The following is a 21,848-nucleotide window of genomic DNA, read 5'->3' on the forward strand; positions in this document are numbered from 1 at the left end:
TGGCTACGGAGAGGGTTTTGCGGTCACGCAGGATAGTCTCCACAGCCCTATCTGCTAAATGCACTTCTGTGGTTTCCTTGCCCAGGAGCATCTTCCAAATCATCAGAAATTCTGGCAGAGAGGAACCTGTTTTACCCTCATACAGCCATGAACTCTTCCTTTTTTTAAAGATACCAGAAAGCTGGACATCTCTTTATAGGCAAACCAACAAAGCCGGCCATACAGATGTCCAAGCTGTGAAAGATCTCAAGGGAGAGGAAATGGGCATCCCCACAGGGCTCACAGTCCATTTCCTACCTGATGAAGGAGGGAACTGTTCGTCAGTCCTTGTGCCCCGGGGCTAGTGCCCGTGTATTTCACGTGGACGTTGTTCATGGCTGGCAATTTGGCAACCTTTGTGGGTTTACTGCTGCTGTTGTTGATGCTGCTGGAGCTGGGTGAGCACTTTCTCTTCTTGCCTATGAGTTTGTCTAGAGGTGTGTGTGAGTGTGAATAACTGCCATGGGAGTTCACAGGCAGTTCACTGGACTGGTGAATGAATGGGCCAAGAGAAAGCGTGGAATCGCCACTGTTCACCATCACACTCATCCTCTTGATGGATTCTGCAGGGCTCCCTCCAAGGGGGCCTCTCCCTGACTGGTCATGCCGGGCACTCACTGAGTTCGCTTTATTCACCACACAGTTGAGGCTGATGCCATGGGAAGATGTTACTGCTGAGGGGTAGGGAGGCCCAGAGTGAGCCACACAGTTTTTCCTAAAAGACTCCATGGAATGAGAAGAAGAACAGGAGGAAGAGGAGGAGGAGGAAGAGTGGACTAACAGTGGAGAACTGGTTTTGCGTTTCTTTCCTGAGGTGCCGCTGGTACTGCTACTGGTGTTCTGACAGTTAGTGCTGTTACCAGAAGACTCCTTGGGCCTTAAAGACTTGCTGGATTTCAACTTCTGAGGTTTCCTGGACATGGGGGAGGAGGGCACTGAGGAAAGGCCAGAGGGCGTGGAAGGGGATGAGGATGAAGAGGACACTTGTCTGGATTGCATACTGCACACAGGATCCATCACCCCAGATGCGGCAGGCTGTGCATTTAGTGTGGTTCCATGAGCTGGTACCGATTTGCTATTTGGGGAGATGCAGGTGGACGAGAGGACTGGGGATGTAGACACAGTGGCCGCTCCCAGGTAGCTGACCCCACATTGTGATGTCGGCACAGAGTTTGTCCGGTGAGGAACACGTGTGGAGACAAGTGATGTGGTACTGGGCACTGGTGGGATTTTCCTGCACAAAAGCAGAAGGGAGTAAGTAACATTCACCACACCCATGCACGGACACTTTCGGATGGACAACCCTTCTTCTCTGGCACTGAGAAGCACACCCGGGCCTGCCAGAGGGATCACTCTGAAATGCAGAAGCAATTCTGTTACTTCTCTCCTTCAAACTCTTTAAATGCCTTTCCTGGGACTCTCAGAATAATGGTCTGTAAAGCTCCACGTGCCTTGCCAGCTGCTACTGCCCCAGCTTCACACTGCGACCTCCCACCCACCACCCCCGGTGCCCTGATTCCAGCTGTCCACCTTTCCTTACGTTCTGAGAATAGGCCACGACATAAGATAGCTTCTGTCTAGAACACTGTCACCCCAACTTCTGCTCCTCCTTTAGTTTCAGCCCATTATCATTTCTTAGGAAATCTGTCCTGACCATCCTGACTGACTTAGTTCCCCACAGACTCACGCCACTCTGTCCCTGGACTTTGAAGGACTCAGAATAGTTTTAATGTGTGATCACTGATCAACTGTCTAACTTCTTTGCAGATGGAGCAATCCACAGCTTATTTACCATTGTAGCACCAGTGCCTAGCACAGTGCCTGGAATATAGAAGGCACTCAAGTGCTGAGAGAAAACATGAGTAAGGGAGAAGGAAGGGCACAGATAACTAATAACAAATGTTAAATCCTAACTATTGGCCTGAATGACTGTACAAGGGAATGAAGCCCCCACATATCAGAGGATTTCCATAGTGTTTAAACTGTATTCTGTTAATAATGTCTAGGCAAGGTATTTCTTTGGAGATAGGGGAGCCATTAGTCAAATCGGGGAGGTCCCCTTTTTATTTTAGCTCTGTTTTTAAAATGTGACAGCACCCAAATCTCAAAAACCCCTATGGACAGAATTAACACTGACATGGCAAAACAGAAAATGGCCTGACTGGAAGGCAAGAGTCAAGAATACTCTGCTCCTAACTTTATGGGGCAGCTCCAGCGGATCCAGTCACCATGCCAGCTGGGACTCTAGTTCCTCATCTCAAGCAAGACTGCTGCCAAAGTGCTTTCCAGACGCGTTTTAAGAACTATAGTTACTAATAAAGAGAATTAATTACAAGGTTTGTAGCAGCTTAAGAGTTTCATTCAAGAGTATAGCTCTGGCCCTAAGTCAGTGCTTCTCAACTTTGGCTGCACATTACAATCACCTGTGGAATTCTGGCTGCTCCCAAACTGACTACACCAGAATCCCTGGAGGGGAGGAGGGGACTGACAATAATAATTTCTAAATCTCTCCAGGGGAGTCTAACATGAACCTACGATGGAGAAGCTGAATCCTATCTATCCTTGTACTGGTCACGACATTACCTGAGAGGCTAATCAGAAATGCAGAGTCCCTAGGCCTCACTCCAGACTTACTTTATCAGAATCTGTATCTTAACAAGACCCCCAGGTGAATTGTGGGGCACTGACATCTTTGAGGAGCCCTGCTCACTGGGTGCAGTGGCTTCTCATGGCCACCAGGTGGCTTTGGAAGACAGAGCCTAAAGACCAGGCTGCTAGAGCTGAGTCCTGGAGAAAGAAAAAAGCATTGGGAGTCTGCAGGTGGGGGATGTGGCTCTTAATGGATATTACTAGTTCCTTTTCAAAAAGCTCTTTTAAGTCATTTATTAACTTTTGTATGAAGAAGAGACAAGAAAAGAATGTGTAGTCATATTGATCTACGTTTGCATAAATGAACTCTGTAAAGATATACAAGCAACTAAGAAAAATGCTTTCCTCTGGTGGTGGGGCAGGGTAGGTATGGGAAACAGGTGACTAAAATTTTCCTTATATACCTCTTCATTCTCTTTTTTCAGCTAAGTGAATTTATTACCAATCTAAAGAATTAAAATAAGTAAAAAACAAACAAACCTTAAAAACATCTTACCATTCCAGTTCCTTAGAGGATATGGAATAGCAAGCAGTTCCAAATCAATAGCAGGCAATCAGTTTACTTATATCAGAGGTGCTTGGAAATGACCTTTGGGGTCACAGTCATGCTCCAGAGGAACTGCTGGTCTAATTTCACAGCTATCCAGAGACTCCACACATTGAAGATGACTTATTTCATTGTCATACTCAAATCTCACCTCCACTTACCCCCAAATTAACCACAGTAAGTAACTAAAGGGTAAGGGGCTGAGGAGTGCCACCCAAACTGGGACTTCTCCTAGAAGGGAGGACTTTTGCCTGAGCCAGCAGGATAGGATGACCACTTTGAGTGTTTCCTTCAGTGCCTCAAAGATGCCACCTGTGAATAGTTCTCCTCTGGCTGAGAACTGCTGAGCGACTCCCAGCAAGCCTTGGCAGCTGCCTGAAAAGGTTACCTGAGTCAAGGAGCACTTCCTCAAGCACCTGGACTGGCACCTCTAAGTTCCTGTCTGACTGGGGCCTGTGTGCCAGCTCATCACTTGAGCAACAAGTCTAAATCTGCTGTACTGACTTTTTTTTTTTTTTAAACCAAAGGTCATATTAACAAAAAGGAATGGTTTCCTCTGAGCTGGAAGCAAGTGACTGATAAGAATAAGGCAGTCAGCCTTTGTCAGGAGAGAGAGAGAGAGACAGACAGTGGACTCAATGTTGTTATCCTTCTTCAAAAGTTCACAGCACAAAGGGGAAAACCTCTCCCACAGGTCTCTACAAACTGAAACAATTGTCACCCAAAGTGTTGGCCATGAAGGCAAAATATTCTGAGGACCCTTCTAAACTCTTAGGAGTACCCTAAACTCATAGTTTAGTAAAAGTTCAATAAGCTCTCCAAGTCCCAAGGGGTAGTCTGAAGAAGGAAGCTGAGATTTCACGTATTTGGGGGTTTTCTGATATGGAGAGACCCTTCTCCCACCCCAAGAATCCTACAAATTGATGCCCTGAGTCTGTCTCTAGGAAGAGACAATAATGTTCCTTCACAAAGGAAGAGGAACCAAGAAGAAACATGGAACAGAAAAGCACAATAACTGCTCTGGCTCTGTTTTTCTAGGTGAACTAATACAAGTCCTATTAATGATCATGGAGACTGGTCTTTGCATGGTGGGCTTACCCAAAGCCTCTGACTAGCTTCCTCTGACTTTATTGGGAAACTAATGAAATGAGACAAGTGGATGTCCTGGCAGAGTCCATGCAGGGAGGCACTAGTAAACAATGCCCAAATGGAGGATGTGAGACGGCCAATGGCCTATGTATTACTGGACAGCCCCCTTTAGCAAAGCTCAATGTTTCCCAAAACAGGTACCACCAAATGCTGGTTCCCCAAGATGCTCTTCTAAAAGAGGTTCCCAAGTCAAAAGAGCTTGAGAGACATTCACACTATAACATCATATCCTTTGCTTTAAAAGTTACAATGGAGAGTGCCCATCAAAGGGTCCTAGAAGTCCTACAGCAAGAGGAGAAACTATGGTACTTCAGGAATGACTCAGCTAAACTGTTTTGGCCACAGAACTCTTCTTCCACTTAAAATCCTGTTTGGGAAACACTAACATACAAAATGTCACACAAGATGATCGTCTTATTCCAAATTTTAAATCAGAACACACATGGCTCCTCTAAAACCCTAAGCAGCTCTCCACTGTACTCAGAATCCATTTCAGTGTCATGTAGTTCCTGCTGGCTTCTCGGATCTTATTTTATAGCATGCTCACTTTCTTGCTCTTTCACAAATAACCCACATTCTTTTCTGACACAAGACCTTCAAACACATGGCTCTGTCTGGAACCTACTCCTCCCAGCATCCCTACGGCTGTTCTTTCTCACCCATCATCTCGGTTCAAGGGATGCCTCTTCAGGCAGGCTTTCCTCTGGTCTATTTTTTATCACCTCAGCTTTCTGTTTGGAACCAAAATGCCTCTGGGCCCAAATCCTGGCCCTACCACTAATGTGCTGTGTGACTTTGTTTCTCAGTTTCATTATCTGTAAAATGGTGATAATCAAGGTCAGCTGACAAAGTGAAATGTGAAAATATAATTTAATCTTAAAGTTGTCTGGCATAGAGTAAGTTCTCAGTGTTAATGATTATTAGTGTTTCCATTGCCTCCCTTATGACAAGTTATAATCTCTATTTTCTGTTTATTGGTTTTTGTGTTCCTCTGCCAACTAGAACTTGAGCTCCATACCTATGGCGGTGCCTGTTTGGAATCCTAGAACCCAGAACGAGACATATTTGCTGAGAATGAATGAATGAATGAATGATGAGGGGCCTTCTTCTCAGAGCTAGTCAAAGGCCATATTTTCATTTTAGATTAGGTATATATTCATTAAACTAGTCCCATAAGAAATAAAGAGGATGCAATCAATGCTGAATAAAGTTGGTCCCCTCTCCCCATCCCAGAGTTGGTACGACAGGCACTCACTTCCACAGCTGCGCATTCAGATGCTTGTCCACCATGAGGTTGAGGGCGCAGCGAAGCCGATTCCACCGGGAGTCAAATACATAATAGCCTCTTCCAATCTGCCGGCTCCCGAATGTGCAAAACTGAAAGAGAGCGCATAACCATATGTACTTGCTAACTCTGACAGCAGCACGACCTGGTGAGGTTCTCTCTCCTTCAGAAATGGAGCTACCATGAAAGACAGAACTTACTCTGAATACCACAGGTTGTGAAGCATGACAGTGACAATGACTGGCCCTGAGTTTCATGGAAGAGAAAGGGGAAAGCATGAGACGTCCCCGGACAGAGTGCATGCCACCTCTGGGGCACCCTGTTCTGAGTTGCTTTCACACCTTGACCATGTCCCACGTGTACGGGCATGCCAAGGTCCCTGGCGCGCCCCCCTGCAATGTTGTGTCCCTGCTTTGTGGGGAGAGTCAATGCAGGGTGGATGTGGAACTTACAGATGCTGGCTGAGGATGATGACCTGAATAATGACAATCCAGTTTTTCAACAGACTCTTCTTTGTCATCGCCTTCTCCCTCCTCACTGGATAACCGAGACGCTGGCTCAGTGGCAGGCAGGGGAGGGTGTGGAGATTCATGGACTGGAGGAGGATCAATGGGGGCACTCCCACCTTGCTGAGCAGGGCAGCCTGGAGGCCTTGGTGAGTAGAAAGTGCAGCACTGATCAGATCACATATCTGGGAATCAGCCACCTTAACTCAGATATAATGTATCCAAAACCACCTAGGGAGTCTGGGGTCCACCACTAGCACTGGGAAAACCTGATTCAGGTGGCCCCAGAGTGCAGGAACCTTTCTTTCAAACTGCACGATGTCAAGTGGATCTGCTTGCCAGATCTCATCCAAGACCACTTATACTAGTTCTCCTTTCTATAGCCACTTGGGTTGCTCAAGTCCTCCTTCCAGTCTCCTCGAAGAAGGGAAAACATCTATGGGATTTAAGAGAATCCTTTGATTCCTTTTTAAATTTCACCTGGATTTGTGTTACTAAGGCAATATAAGATAATTGGCAAAGTGCTCTAAAATAACCCAAGAGGGCTAGGAGGTGATAAAAGAACTAGGTAGCACTAAACTGTATGTGGATAACTAATCCTAGAGTTTGCTACTCAGGGAGAGCAATGCATTTTTCCTACATATATATAGTCTTAGTGGTTCTAGAAGTAAGCTTGCTTTTTTTTAGATGGGGAAACTTCAATAAGATGGCCAGAGAAAGGACGTGCGAAGGAATCATGGCTGGGGCCTAGCTACGCTCTACAGAGCTTCCCCCACTGCTCTTCCACTGTGCTGCTCAGAAACCAGAGGGCTTGTGTTGGGATAGGCACACACTTGGGTTTCCATGAGGGAGGCACTTCCACCCGTCATGTGACAATTTCAAGGATCAGACATGTGAGTGTGAAATGTCAGGCAATGGCAACGAGGGTTGGCATGTTCCTAAGCAGAAGTCCTTGTTTCCGATGCCGAACACTGAAGACCTTCATTCTCTATGCCTTTCTCTTTTCCTTCTCTTTGGAAATGGTACAAAGTCCTTTACCTCAACTTGGTTAAATATACAAGCACAGACATACATATATTCTGTCCACCAGCATTGTCTCCAAGGTGTGTGTATGATAAGTTCTCAGTAAAACACTCTGATCCACTGCCTACTACATGGCTAAAATACCTAATTCAAGCTTAGGCCAAAGTCCCAAATGAATAATAATAATAATAAAATGTTTGTAAATGGATGCTGAAAAAACTCAGGCTGAATGTCTGTCCCCAAGCAGGGATTCTCACTGCTATGTTTCGCAAGAAGCGAGACAAATGAATAGGAAATTCTGCCAAAGCCATGTGAAATGTTCTAATCACTAACCTGCAGGCAGGACCCAGGCATCAGCCTGCTCAGTGGGCTTAAGAGACATATAATGTTAAGTGATAATTCTAGCTTTATTTTGCAGCTTGCATTGGGCGAAGAGGAGCACAATGATGAACTCAACAATTTTTTCCCCTTAAAGTAAAACCCAATGGAAAAACATCTCATCTTCTCATAGTGGGGTTTTACAGTGTCTCCAAGTCTGTTCTCTGAAGGAGGGAGAAAGGGTTGAAAAACTTGGCTTACCTTGGAAGACTAGGGGTGTGAGGTTTAGGTTTACTAGCTATAAAAGGCTTTAATTCAGAAGCAATCACTCCATGAGAGTTTTGGTGTGGCTCCTGTGAAGTTCTAGAAGGGTTGGGATGTGGGTCCCTGAGAGGCTGCGTTGGTTGCTGAGAGTCCGGATGGCGAATCAATTCCTTTTCCCTGGTTTTGTTTTTGTGCTCGGCTAATAACACATCAAATCGTTTTCTTCTACCCTGGACAGCCCTCCGTTGGGTTAAGGAATGTGTCTGTAGGCCAGAAAAACACAGAAACCAAAGTATGTCAGAAATAATTTATTCTGTCATATATCCAAAAACATTATTTCTTATAAAAAAGCAATCTGGATCATAAGCAAAGTCAAAGGCTGTTCATCATCTGATAAGCTAAAAATCATGAGTATCATCTTTTTTCTTTAGCTAGAATAAAAACACATATTCTAGGCTCCAAATGTACGAGAGTTTGGAGATGTTATTTCGACCAGAAGAAAGAAGGAATGTTAGCTGTGCCACCTGGTATGTAAGTGGATGGCAAACAGAAACAAGCAGGTGACAGGTACTCATGTTTTGTGCAACAGTAACAACTCATTTACTGGGGCTCTTACCAACTCCATTAGCAAAATCCCTCTTTGGGTCATTTAGAGTTTTAAATGTTAAAAGGGAAGAAACAATTATTCCAAAGATTTATTTTATGAAAAAGTCTTCTTTTAGTAACTGCCGGAGAGTAAAAATTAAATACGACTGTTTCTCTCTAGTTTAATGAAAATGCCATGCAAAGACAGAAAGTGGCTCAAAGCAATTAGAGACAGGGATTGCTAAGGCCGAGTAAAGTCTATACGGCTGATAGAAGAGATATAGAGTGAATACCTATAAACAGACACATATCCCAATGTAAGTGAATTCATCCAGATATTTACTTAACTTTTATCTTTTATGTTACAAAATACTGCAAATTATATTTTATGTGTGTTCATGGCTCTACATATTACACAAATATGTTAATCTACACGTTTACATATTTGCTTTGAATTAAGAGGTTTAAGGGGAATTAGGCTTCTAATGTCCTTTTGAAATTTACTAACATAACCTACCTCCTTTCTCTTAGACGCACTGCAAACTACAGACATCCAAAATCTAAACTGGCACAGATAAATAAATGCGTTTATTATCTTTTTAAATTCTTAATTTTCTTTAATATGAAATAAATCCACAAGGAAGTAACCCAAATGAAGACAAGGAACTGTTTTGTTTTGTGCTGTACCATCACCTACTATAGCACCCGGCGCTCAATAAATGCTTCGAATAAAAAGTATATAAAAATAATGACCCTCCAATATGTGTTGGATGAACAAATGAATATATAATGTCACTGGTGCACCTGCCTGTCTTTCCAGACAGATGTAGAAGCCTCCCTTTGTCTTTAAATGTCCACTGGTGATTAGCATAAGAAAAGCCAGGTGAGGAAGGTAGGATGAAATAATCAATATTTTCCCAGCTTGGCTTGGATTTACACTGAGTGCCGAAGAACCTTCCAAACAGAAATCAGATGCACCTACCTCCCATCAGAATTCTTTGGGGACTACCTAAGGCTCATAGGATAAAGACTGACTGTATAACTAGGCTTCTGGGCCCCACACACTCTGACACCCACGCTCCCTGCTACCCACTCATTTGGTACCAAGTGCCTCCTCCTCGTTCTGTTCAGCCCCACTGCTGTCTTTCAGACCTTAAGGTGTTTGTTCTGCCCATCACAGAGCTGTCACACATGTTGTTTCCTCTACCTCTCCCACCCCTCTTTACTCTAAGTCATATGGATTCTGGCCCATGTTCTTACAGCAAAGGAGGCTTCCCTGGCCCAATCTCCTCACTGAAGGCTGTTATAACATAGTCCTCCTTCCATTGTTTACTCATCATGGTAACTTTACGCTTATTTGAGTGATCATCAGATTAATCTCCATCTCTTTCATTAGACTGTAAGCCCCACGAGGGTAGGGAACACGCCTTGATTTTGTTAAAGCCCGGAATCCTCTGGGACCCTGAATGAGGCCTGTGCTCCTAGATGCGAGCAATAAAAATTTCTATAGTGACGAAATGGACTAGACTACTGGTCTAAATCTATTTGCATGGAAGGCAAAGAAGACATTAAACAGGACATTAGACAGATGAGGAAGAAGAAGCAGGAGATCCCCTGCCAGTGAAGAGAATGGACAATGATCTAAGTCTAAGACAGGAGAGACTTGTGTAGCCATATGGGGGGCATTCAGTGAAGGCACTCAAGCATGTATAGCCCATGATAGCTGAATAGATTCAGGCCACCGTAGGGTAGGGAAAGGGGGAAGCACTCACAAATAGCACAGGAAGAAGGTAAGGGAAAGGACAGGCTTGCCAAGATGCTACATTTTCTGTGCTGAACTCATGACACACCAGGGCTGAAGATACCTATTAATACGATGACAGAATTAGCATCATGCCACACACAATAATGACACCCTTAACAGAATGTAAGGAGAGCATACAAGATTTGAAAAGGAAGAAGGCTGGTCAAACTCCTTGCAGATTCTGAGTTGATAAAGCTTTTGGCTCACCAATATACCTCAGAAATGATTTAAAAAGAACATTCTGGATAAAGAAAGCATCCGTCATTGACCAGTATAACACTGAAACCTCTGTTACTAAGAAGCAGGTAGGCGGGAAGAAAGCAGAGAGAGGATGAGCAGTTGTGATGATGAGATGGAGCAGGGCCGAGGCACCCTTTCATAAGTTTCCTTAGGGGCAGCTAAAATGGACATAACCCATATACCTAAAATGGCTATCTTAAGAGAACAACAACATACCACTATGTGTGTTCAAATGCTATTATGTAAAACAAAGGCAATTTGTTCTCTAGTTTTTAACCTAGAGATCTGGGATTGGGCATGGGGTGGAGATGTCCAACAACTCTTGAAATAAAATGCAAAATTCATAATATACATGTGTACATATAATTTTTCCTCAGAGAAGAGGATCTGGGATTTTTTTAAAAAATTAGAAATTTAAAGGTGATCTTGACCAACTCCTTTACCTCAAAAGGTCAGAACTATTTATTGTTGTAAGATAAAATCTGCATACTAAAATTAAATAAGAAATTTAAATTAAAAAAAGAACTCCTTAGAAATAACATTTCCCATTCTGAAGATTGTAACATTCCTCCATTTATGAGGTGGAGTGGGGTCTTTGGTAAAATTTAAAATAATACCCCAACAATTTCATTAACTTTAAGAAGATAAGACTAATTTTTATAATTTTTAACCCCTCCTCCAAACAGGGTTTTTAAATAACAGATTTCAAAGCAGTGATTCTTAATACCTCTTGAACCTTTGTTAAGGGTAGTCAAGGATATTCTCCAGAGAAATGTAAACAAACATAGAAGCTAATCTATGTAGCAGGTCCACTGATGCCCCGAGCCACCCCTATATTCACAACCCTCATTTTACAGCAAACATACCACCTTCTTATTAGCAAACTGGCATTTTAAAGGAAAACCTCAGGACAGAAAGAGGATCATTACATTTTCCTATCTTATATGTAAAGTAGATTGCATGTTATCTAGTATAAAAAAAACCCCAAAAAACTAGAAAAATAAGACTACCTAAAAGTCACAAATATTTTAAAGTGGCTCTTTAAATTTAAGGACCACCAATTACAAAAATATTTTAAGAATATTCACATATATGTGAAGGAAATTTCTGGACTGTTCTAAGTCAGTATAATCTAAAATACAGTAAAGGGTAGCCTTTCATATTAAATTTCTCTGAAGAAATGTTAAAAGTCTTTGAAATAAAATATTGATTATAAAAGAATACTATTCCTCTGGATACAACATTGCTCACTGGAAATAAAACCTCTCTTAAGATTGTAGTTTACAACAAGAGGTTTCACATTTTCTAAACCTGAGGCTTTATTCATCAAAACCAAGTTATTTCCTCATTTATAAAATTCAGAAAAATCCACAGCTCGGATCTCCTCTGGGTTAGAGAGACTTTGGGAGCAATGCCCATCTATCTCAGCTCCCCGAGTTTACCAGAGTATTCAGCTCTGTCCAGGAGGCCACCTACCTTGCATGTCAAAGACCGGGTGCAGGGCTTCTTGGTGTCGAGATCAATAACCCCACAGTGTATGTCAGGATCAAACTCTCTTTCTGTCAAAAGCATACAGACATTACTATGGGCCCACCAAATACTCTTTTTCCTGGAAAAAGAGGAAAAATCTCAAAACAGACAAATTATAACTTGAATAAAATCTACATATGAGCACTGCAAAAAAGCAGTGACATCATTTACAGAGTGGGGGCTATTGCCTCTAGATGACAGGAAAGAGATGGTATAAGTCAGCATTTCTGCCTTATTCCATTCAGAAATAAACTACTAGAAAGCAATTTTTACATTACGTACATACACACTTGCATTTTAACGACAAAATGAAGTGGTCAAGCATATTACTTAAGACACTTCCTCCTAAAGCTGAAGTTGACCAGTTTTAAAAAAAGGATTTATAGATAGCAGCTCACTTGCTTCCCTAAGAATAGCCAATTAATACACAGAAAAACATCATGAGAAAATGTGAAGTTACCTGATAATCTCTTATTTAAAAATTTCCTGTTATTGGAATTATCTTCAGACTTCTTATCCAGAGTGGGCGGTGCAGGAAGCCCTTTGCCATTCAAAATCTGTCCAGGTGAAGGCAAGGTTGGCTTTGGTATTGAGGGGCAGTTAAGGCCAGGCTTGACTGAGGAACTCACAGTAGCAGGACAGGTTGGCCCCACCGCAGATTTCAGTAGTGTGCCATCCATCTTCGGATGAATTTTTTCCACTTTAACAGAGGGCGTCATACTGTGGTAGGGGAAGTGAGAACACCAGTACCTAAGTGCTTCAGCGACCCCAGGTTAATGGTGAACCAGAGGGAAGAGGGAGAACCTGGATCTACCCATGCACTGTACAGAGGTAAGCTCCCAAAGGCATGTTATGAAAATTTGTTAGAACTATCCAGAAAACTCAGTAAAGTTTACATTTATTCAGTTTATAAGCCCTTCTGTCAAGTCGAAAACTCCAGTGACCACCAAATTTACCTGGCTTTTCATCATTCCAGAACAATCTTACATAGGAGCCTATGGGAGATCTAGACCTAATACTCAATGCAATTCCTGCAAGAAATAAAATATAAAAAGGTCTAAAAGGACCAAAGACTATTTTGCAGGACCTGTAGCGAATGTCTCTGAGAAATGTAATTTTAAAGAAAGGATTCATCAAGTGAGCAAAATAAAGAATATTGGAATTAGAGAATATTTCCAAGAAATGTCACTAAGGACTTCCAAGAACTCAAATAGGCCTAACAATAGAGAGCCAAGAAGAGGCTTTCTGCTTCTGTTAATGAGCAAAATCAATGTTTAATTAGTGAATGATGTGCCACTGAAGTGACTTCTCCAGTCCTTGATAAAGGTTTCCAAATAGGAGCTTGAAATACAAATGTCTGGTCCATGGTTGGTGAGCCCTGAATACCTGTGCCACTAACAAAGAGCTGATTTCTCTTGGAATCAATCATTTGCTTGGCAAATGTTGGTATGAAGCTAACAGTTGGCCTGGTCCCCCTCTAAAGGCCAGCTCCAAATACAGAAGATTTGAACTGATGAGGTTTTATAAACTTTGTTCAGTGGACTCAATGCTCTAACAGCTGTTGAACTGGCAAGTGACTTACACGCTGCACTGACATTTTCTTTGGCTTTCAGACAGCTCCTGGAACAAAAGCCAAGCTTGCTGTACTTGCACTTCTGACAGATGAGCAGAGGCTGGAGACTTAGCAACCAGGACAAACAGCTCCAAACAGCTGTACCTGGAACAGCCTGAAAGCAGCAGAGACACTGCAAGATGCCATGGCCACTCCCAGTTGGCAAGGTCTTTGAGCAGTAGCAGGTGCTGGACGCTGTCCTGAGATTAACTGGGTTATCAGACCTTGGGCCTGAGATGTGTAGCATTCCCTCCAAAAGGGAGGCAGGCCAGGGAAAAGCCACTGGTCACTAAGGCTGAGGGATGCCATGATGAGGCAAGATATGTTCCTATGGGAATGCACGGCTGCTCCCTCATGTGACCACAGGAGCCTGCCAGCCTAAGGGTCCACTGTGGAAGCTTGCCAAACCCTTGCTGGGAGGGTGTAAACTTCTTCCAGCCTTCCCTCATCACCACACTTGTGATGTGAACCCAGGGCTGGGGAGAGGAAGCGCTGCTTCCCTATGTGTTTTGCAGGCCCCAGAAAATCCTAGAACAGCATCTGGGAATCTCTTCACCTTTGTATGCCTATTATTACCAACAGCAGCAGCACCAGCATACATTTATTTACTCTCTCCTGTGGGCCAGGTATCATGTCTGGTGCTTGACTCTGATATATTAATTGTACTACTCTCAAAAGCTCTGCACAATACACAATGGCTATTATTCTTAGATGCCAAAAAAAAAAAAAAAAAAAAAAGGGCCATGTCCAAGTCCCCACAGCTAGGAAGTGACAGAGTTGGGATTTGAACCCACGGTTGTTAGACTTGAGGGCTCCCAAGCTAAAGCTCCTCAACCTTATCATGCTCTTTCTCTCTTTACCTAGAAAACGGGGATAACAACAATATCTATTTTCATAGGGTTGCTGTGATACTTAAATGACATACATGGGTAGAATTAAGTTTCAATAGGTGGCACACAATTATAGGAGCAATAAATAAGTAGTATTAACCTTATAATTAATGTCATTACTATTCTGTAAAGTTGCCCCAAGATATAATGGGGAAACAAAAAGAAACGGCAACTATTTGAATTTCCCCTAAAGTGGGCTCTCTTTCACATGATTCTCAGATACTCTCAGATGCATCCAGTGTACACAGGTCCACTTGCATCAAGGAAGCATTAATAACCCTCTTGGCCATACTCACATTCTACCATGGGGGACTCTACTCTGTTGAATAGGATGCATTGGCTTGGTGTTCCCCCTGAGCTGCAGTTTCTCTTTGGGCGATTTCAACAACTTGGAACTTAATGAGGATGCACTTAAAACACCTCCACTGGAAGAACGGCTGCTTCCACTTCCACTGCCTCCTTTGCTTTTGGACAGAGAAGGGAAGAAGGAAAATACTGAAGGAGGAGGAACGGCCAAAGAAGGCTTGCTAGATGAGCTATGTCTTCTTTCTGAAATAGAAAGCAAAGAAAAAGGAAAAAAAGACATTGTTTCAGGCAAGTCTCCAATGAAACCCTGGAAGAGTCGCCTGAAATCGACACATTTAGGTTCAAATATGCCTCACTAAGTGAAAATATATTAAACTCTGCAGCTTTCAGAATAGCTTATCTAGGCCCCACAGACTTATTTAGGATTCTCGGAACTTGTCCTTCTGCATAGGAAACATCTCAGCATAAAGAAGTTTATCATTCACAGATAACCATTAGGAAATTAGCCGTTCAAAACCTAAGAATACTGGGTTTTGCGTGTGAACATCACTGGCTCCAACTTGCAGTTAGAGAAAATAAAATTATTCATTCATCTGCAGAATGCTGCTAATTGACACTGCATGGAATTCATTCTTCCTTTCTAGCATTGTACCTCTCCAATTTTCAAAATAGCAAAATGTTAAGAAACAAGATGTACCTTCATTTTTTTTTTCTGTACTACCCACTAGCACATGACATCAAATAAGAATGTTTCTAGGGTTATCTTATCGTTCCTTAAGAATCTGTTCTGAAATTTTCCAGTGAATCATTTCAACTCCGCCCCCCATCCCCGCCCCTTGAAAAAATAATCTCACTCAACTACAGATGGCATAGCTCTGGCTCACACCACCAAGATGCCAAAAGCGCAAGACAAAAAATACCACAAATAGCTATGCCTGGTGTTTAAACTAGGAAGTAATTCATGGTTAAGTACAAACTACACTTGTATAACTGAAAATAAGTCTATACAATGGAGAATGGGGTTTTCTCAGAGTAAGACAATCCATATTAAACAAATTGAGAGCTGCTGAAGAATGTTATCATTGGCAACAAATTATTTAGTAACTTTACCTACTTAAGCTACCTTACGATGGTAGCTTAGTGGCTGCCTTCAATTAAACTTGTAATATAATATGACACATCTGCTTAACTCTAAATTTTAAATGTATGTGATCCAACATTTACTTATCACAATATGGAAGCTCTATGAGTACTTAAAAAATTAATCACATTAGAACCAATGATTACAAGCATGACCTAAATAGTTTATTTCCAAAGGTGTTTATATACTAGTCTCAAGCCTCTCTCTGAGGCTATGATGACTTATTCAAGGAAGGACATTAAGTTCAAAGATGCTTTCTGAGGTACTTAGGAACCTGCTCTAAACCAGGACAAAACTATTATGTTATCTATAGACAAAATTCAAATTTTCCAACTTGACCACACAAAGGCCACAACCAGGTTAGGAAGGTTAAGTTGACGGTGATTTATAAGTGCTTCCTGCATTTTCCTTCCTAGTTTTCTGATATGAAGTTATAAGTAAGGGGAAACAAAAATAACTCAAGTTTAATAATTTTTCAAATTTGGCTTTTTTTTTTTTGTTAATTTAGTTTCTCTCTCATCTATGTTCCCAAATACTCTGAATATACTTCAAAGCATTAGCACTTGTCATCCAGGGCTATAAAAATCTCTGTCTAGGTCTGCTGGCTGTCTTGGGTGGAAGAATTTCCCTAAGCCATATCTTAGTCCTATTCCCCCTGTAAGGCATGGCACAGAAAAGGACTTCAATTTATAGTTGCATTATTGATACACCTTTTCTTGTGAAGAGGAATGATTTTCAAATGGCCCCAGATCAGTGGTTCTCAACCTTGGCTATACATTGGCATAACCGAATAAGCTTACAAAATACCAATAGCTGAGTCCCACCCTTAGAGAAAGTCATTTAACTGGTCTGGGGTGTAGCCTGGGTATCTAGCCTCTTACAAGCTCCACTGTGTAATTCCGCTGTACAGCCAAGATAGAGAGCCTGCGTTAGACTAGGCTAATGCCTCGACACCTATTAACCTTGGCTAACATTTCTCTAGCACTGAAAACACTGTTTGACACATGGCACTGTATAACAAAGTTTGTTAAAGCTCACTGCTGCTTCAACTAGTCTTCAACTAGTGTTTTGCAAACTTCCATCAACTTCAAACTATTTTCATTGTTCTTACCAAAGCTACATTAAATACTACTTTGTACTCAACATTTTAAATGATCAACTCTATTAATTCCCTACTCCTGCTCAGTCTAATATTAATCAACATATCATGGGGGCATCATTGGTATTTTGGACAGGACAATTCTACAGGATTTTAGGACAGTCAGAACTCCCGGTTGATCACCACTTAATCACCAGTAGTGACCCTCTGCCAAGGGCAACCTGAAACTACTCCCCAACTCATTTTCAGATGACCTAGTGTGAAGTAGGGTACCTCACTTGAGATATATTTTCCCAAAACAAGAGTATCTATGAAACAATAGGTAAGCTTGCTATATACATTTTCTGATATGCAGTAAAATAAATATTAAAATTAAAATATTCATCTATTATGTTCATTCACAAAAATCATCTTGTGTATCCCTAGTGGCAGTGTATTAAAGGAATAATACCATGCCTGTGGTATGAAGAGGGGGAAAAACCTCAACAGGAACTCTGACTTTTAAGAAGTACATTCAGTTTACTATTCTCTGGGTATCAGAATTTTTGAGCAAGTATCTCAGAAGAAATGTGATATATTTTCTCTTGATACCTAATGATGTGAATAAAATTCTCAATCTAATTAAATACAGTTCTGCTACAATGCTTATTTTGAGACTGTAAACTTATTCCAAAGCTACTGATATACTAAAAAACAATTTGGGCATCATGAAAAAAATTCTGCATTTGCTTTTGCAAGATTTCATCTGCACGAAGCACTAGGTGAATGCGAAAACTACACCTAGCTGAATTGAACTATGTGGAAATACACAAAATATGCTTCCCCCTAACATCCACCATTCGCTTCAGTTCACTATGGATGTTAGGAGCCGCACCCATCCACATTTGGTGCTACAACTTTCCACGGATTTCAGAGAACCTTCTTCCTTCCACCCCTACACAATAGCTCACAAGCTGCAATTCTCCTGACACTTTCAGAAGCAAATGTCGGGTCCTTTTTAAGGTAAGCTGTCATATTTATTCTAGTATTTATTTTTTAACCATTTAATATATGTAAACCTGTGCTACCACTTTTGTTAGGTTCCTATCTCTTCTGTTTAGCACTGATGAAGTTTTTGAGTGTTGTGCGCCCATAACCCAATTTCTGAATGAGTCTCATGTGTTTTTTATTATGCGATTTTGCATAATGCAGTAATTTTTTAGGAATGTGTTACATTATAGCAGAAAAGACTGTAACTTCAAGCTTGTCCCTTCAATTTTCTATTTCCATCATAGTCCATTCTCCCCATTTTTTAAGTTTATGCTTCTTTTCTTGTCTATTAACTCTTCAAATAGGATTTTGCACTATGAAATCAAGTTTCAAAGCCTCCTAATATTAAGTCAGCTAACATACTAATAACATTTCAAAAAAAATTGTTATTTTCTACTTCAACAATAAAAGCTATTTAAAAAGTGAGAATGGCAATCTATCACGTGAACTTCTTTCATTCATTAAAACTTGAAACAGGCTGTGTGTGTGTGTGTGTGTGTGTGTGTGTGTGTCTGAGATTCTGGCTGAAAAGTGCCAGCTCAAATCCTTGTTATGCTGCTGAATTAACCAGTTCCTTCACATTTGGGTCTGGTAACTTATTCTCTGGAAAGGACGGCATCTGGCTTTCCCTTCACAAGAAAGCAGAGAGAAGAAACCAAATTTAATTATAGCTGAGTTGGACTCTCTTCATCTTTTCACTGTGGGCCTTTACTTTTCATAAAATTCTAAACTGAGCTTCAGCTTAAAAACTGTAAGTTTTCAGATCAAAAGTTATGCTTAGGGTTAGCGACCTTATATTAAGTTGACAAACTGGAGGCCAGATGCTAAGCATAACTGCAATGTGGTTTGGTGAGGAGTCCAAGTTGAATTTTCAAAGCACTCATCTCTCAAGGGTCTGGCATCAGCCCAGAGAAAACACACTCTGTCCCTGAATCAGGAGGGCAGTTTGAATGCTCCAGCAAGACAGAGAGACAGTCGGGCAGACCAAGAGATAAATACAGGGAAAGAGAGAGGAGAGACGGAAAGACAGACATGGGTGTATGTGTGTGGGTGTGTGTGGTGGTGGTGGGACCACGTAGACGCACATATATAGAGATGGGGTGGGAAGGGAGGGAGAGCGGGCAGGTGGGCGCATGTGATATAGATGCACTGGGCTTTCTTTCTCCTTGTGGCTTGAATATGTCACATGATGCTCAAAGCAAAGAGAGGATACTGGAGAAGAAAGAGTAAAGGACAGCTTTCTTAAAGTTTTCCAAAGTGAAAAACAACCAAGAATGCCAAGCTTGTAATTTTGCAATCATGATAAGATTAAATGTATGTATGTATGTATGAACAACCAGGTACAAACCGAAAAGGAGCTCAAAGCAAACGTACAAGTGTCAAAGCTATGAGCACAAACCTAAAAAAAGCAGTAAAAACAAACTAACTTCAAATCATTCAACTTCAAATTATTCATGCTTGAAAAGAGCTAGAAGGATATATGTCAAACTTTTAAAAGTGGTTATCCCTGAGATTATAGGTCTATTTTTGAAAAACGCTTGCATATTTACAAAATTTTCTATAATAAACATGGTTTACTTTGTATCAAATGCACATTTTAAAAGAAATTGTATTTGGTGTTCTGACCTCAATTTTGCACATGCCAAAATAAAGGAAGCCATATTATAATTAATGATCATAGTATTAATTTGTCCCATTCTCAATGGGCATCATGTGAGAGCAGGCAAAGTGGTTAACAGCTATTAAGAAAACCCTACAAAACAATTTTTGCTCAAGGCTCTCTTCTTTTTTATTAAACCTTTCACTAATCTTTTATAATCCAAACCTGACTGATGAAAAGTCTCATCTTCAACAACAATAGCTGCTATTCTTTATTGGGCAAAAACCATGTGTCCGTTATCACATTACGCATTTACAAGGATTATCTCATTTAGTTCCAACCATCTTTCTACAAAGCAAATACTGTTATGATCCCCATTTTCCAGATGAGGAAGCCAAAGTTTTAAGGGACTCAAGTTGGTTGCCCAACGTCAGCCAATTAGTTGAAACAGAGTTGTGATGCAATCCCAGGCAGGCTGACCCCAGCACCCAGGCTAAACCACAGTACAAGCCACCTGCCGTTAGGTGGCATAATAGCAAGACATTATACATGGTCCAAAGGCAGGCAGAATAGGTGAAGGTGAGGGTTGGGACATACATCAGTAAGAAGTCCATCTTTCCAACTGCTTAACAAAAGCAGGTTAACTATTAGTGCAAAAAGACTCCATAGGCTTAACATGCAATGTTAAGATGGAATTTTGGTAAATTTGGGATCTGGACTCTGTTTAAGGAAAACCTAGGCTGTTGTGAATTTCGTCTTTTCATTTTGGAAGTTGCTATCCTAAAGATTAGCTTAGCTATGGGTTTTAGCAGGTATAGGAAGGAGCAGCAGTAGCAGCAGTAGCAGCAGTAGCAGCAGCAGCAGCAGCAGCATTACTGCTCGGGGGTTCTTAAAACGTTACAGATTGTTTGACGAGTGAATTTTGGTACAAAGAGCCAGTAGAGCTGTCTGATTTGGCTAAGAATCACCTTGCAAAGTTCCGAGATGAATATATTCTATAAAGAGCCATCAGTAGAAGCAGCAAATACTTGTTCTATAGGATTCGGATGGCCCCCACGGACCAGCACAGTTATGCACACTTCCAGGAATTCTCTGCTCCTGGTTGCCTTCCCAGAAGAGGCTCAGGGTTGTGTGCATAGTCTTGATGTGGATAGATGAATAATTAACCAGCTTGAATAGAACCCATAGTAAAATAAAAATATTGTTTTAGAGATCACCTGAAAAGGCAAAAGAACTGTGGAGTCAGAGACATGTGAGTTCAAATTCTTGCTCTGCCACTTACTAACTGGGCGACCATGCGCAAATGACCTAATTCCATCCACCCTAACAGCCTTTTCATCTGTCAAGCCTATCTTGCAGTGCTGTTGGGGATTAAATGATAGAGTTGTAAAGCCTGCATCCCAGAGCCAACTACGGACCAGGTACTGGGAACTCAATAGGGAGTAAAAAAGATGCCCTGTTAGTTCAGCTGATACCAGTTATAGACTTATGTGAGAAAGGCCTGCTGATTATTAAAGCAGGTAGAAATCACTTAAAAACAAACCAAATCCACTTTAAGTTATCTTCTCCAGTGGGGTACAGATTTAGTTTATTTAGTTTATGCCAGTTCAGTAATATATACTAAGTTCTCCTTAGATAAAAGCTCAGAGAAGCAACTTCTAGAATTCATTTTAAAATAAACAAATTCATACCAACCAAAAAGTATGCTCATTTAAGGTCAACTAATTTCATAAATAAAAGGCTAGCTCATTTTCCTGACAGAACTGAGTCACTTGGGAAGAACTGCAGGTGAAATGGAGAAATGTGAAGTTTAAGTTTATGGGTTCAAGGGTGGAAATTTTAGGCAACTTATCAAAGCAAAGATTCCTAAAGCTCACAAGTGTTTTTCTAAATGGAATTCACACTTTTAGATGGATTTGATCAGGTCATGTTTAACAGAGTACATACTCTGTACAGAAAAGCCTTATGAGAAATATTAATGCATGCTTCAAGAAATGTCTGATTTCATGGGATCTCTGACAGCCCCAGTCCACTAATACTCTACAACTGCTCCCATTTAAGGCAAGGATTTTAAATAATTAAGCTCACACATAGCTATAAAATGTAAAACACAAGTAAACATGTACAGCTCCTTTGGCCAGGTATAGCAAGTAGTAATTACACATACCAAAAAAGCTTAGTTTAGAAATTTTGGGTGATTCATTAAGCAGCCCCCTCAAATAATTGTTTATT

The 21,848-nt window shown here is 41.2% G+C and overlaps 1 protein-coding gene across 9 annotated transcripts in view; it reads right to left on the reverse strand.

The window, feature by feature from the left end:
- ATXN7 (ataxin 7) overlaps positions 1-21,848 on the reverse strand; it is a 123,936-nt gene that overhangs the window by 6,419 nt on the left and 95,669 nt on the right. For all 9 annotated transcript variants that reach the window (XM_016150179.2, XM_036219263.1, XM_036219265.1 and 6 more), the window contains 7 exons: positions 14,738-14,990; positions 12,400-12,659; positions 11,886-11,968; positions 7,778-8,043; positions 6,122-6,320; positions 5,640-5,761; positions 298-1,273 (listed from right to left, as the gene is read on the reverse strand). In XM_016150179.2, coding sequence (XP_016005665.2) covers positions 298-1,273; positions 5,640-5,761; positions 6,122-6,320; positions 7,778-8,043; positions 11,886-11,968; positions 12,400-12,659; positions 14,738-14,990 — 2,159 coding nt within the window. The remainder of the gene's footprint in view (positions 1-297; positions 1,274-5,639; positions 5,762-6,121; positions 6,321-7,777; positions 8,044-11,885; positions 11,969-12,399; positions 12,660-14,737; positions 14,991-21,848) is intronic.

The sequence above is a fragment of the Rousettus aegyptiacus genome, unplaced genomic scaffold (genome assembly GCF_014176215.1).
Source record: "Rousettus aegyptiacus isolate mRouAeg1 unplaced genomic scaffold, mRouAeg1.p scaffold_m13_p_4, whole genome shotgun sequence".
NCBI classification, from domain to species: Eukaryota; Metazoa; Chordata; class Mammalia; order Chiroptera; family Pteropodidae; genus Rousettus; species Rousettus aegyptiacus.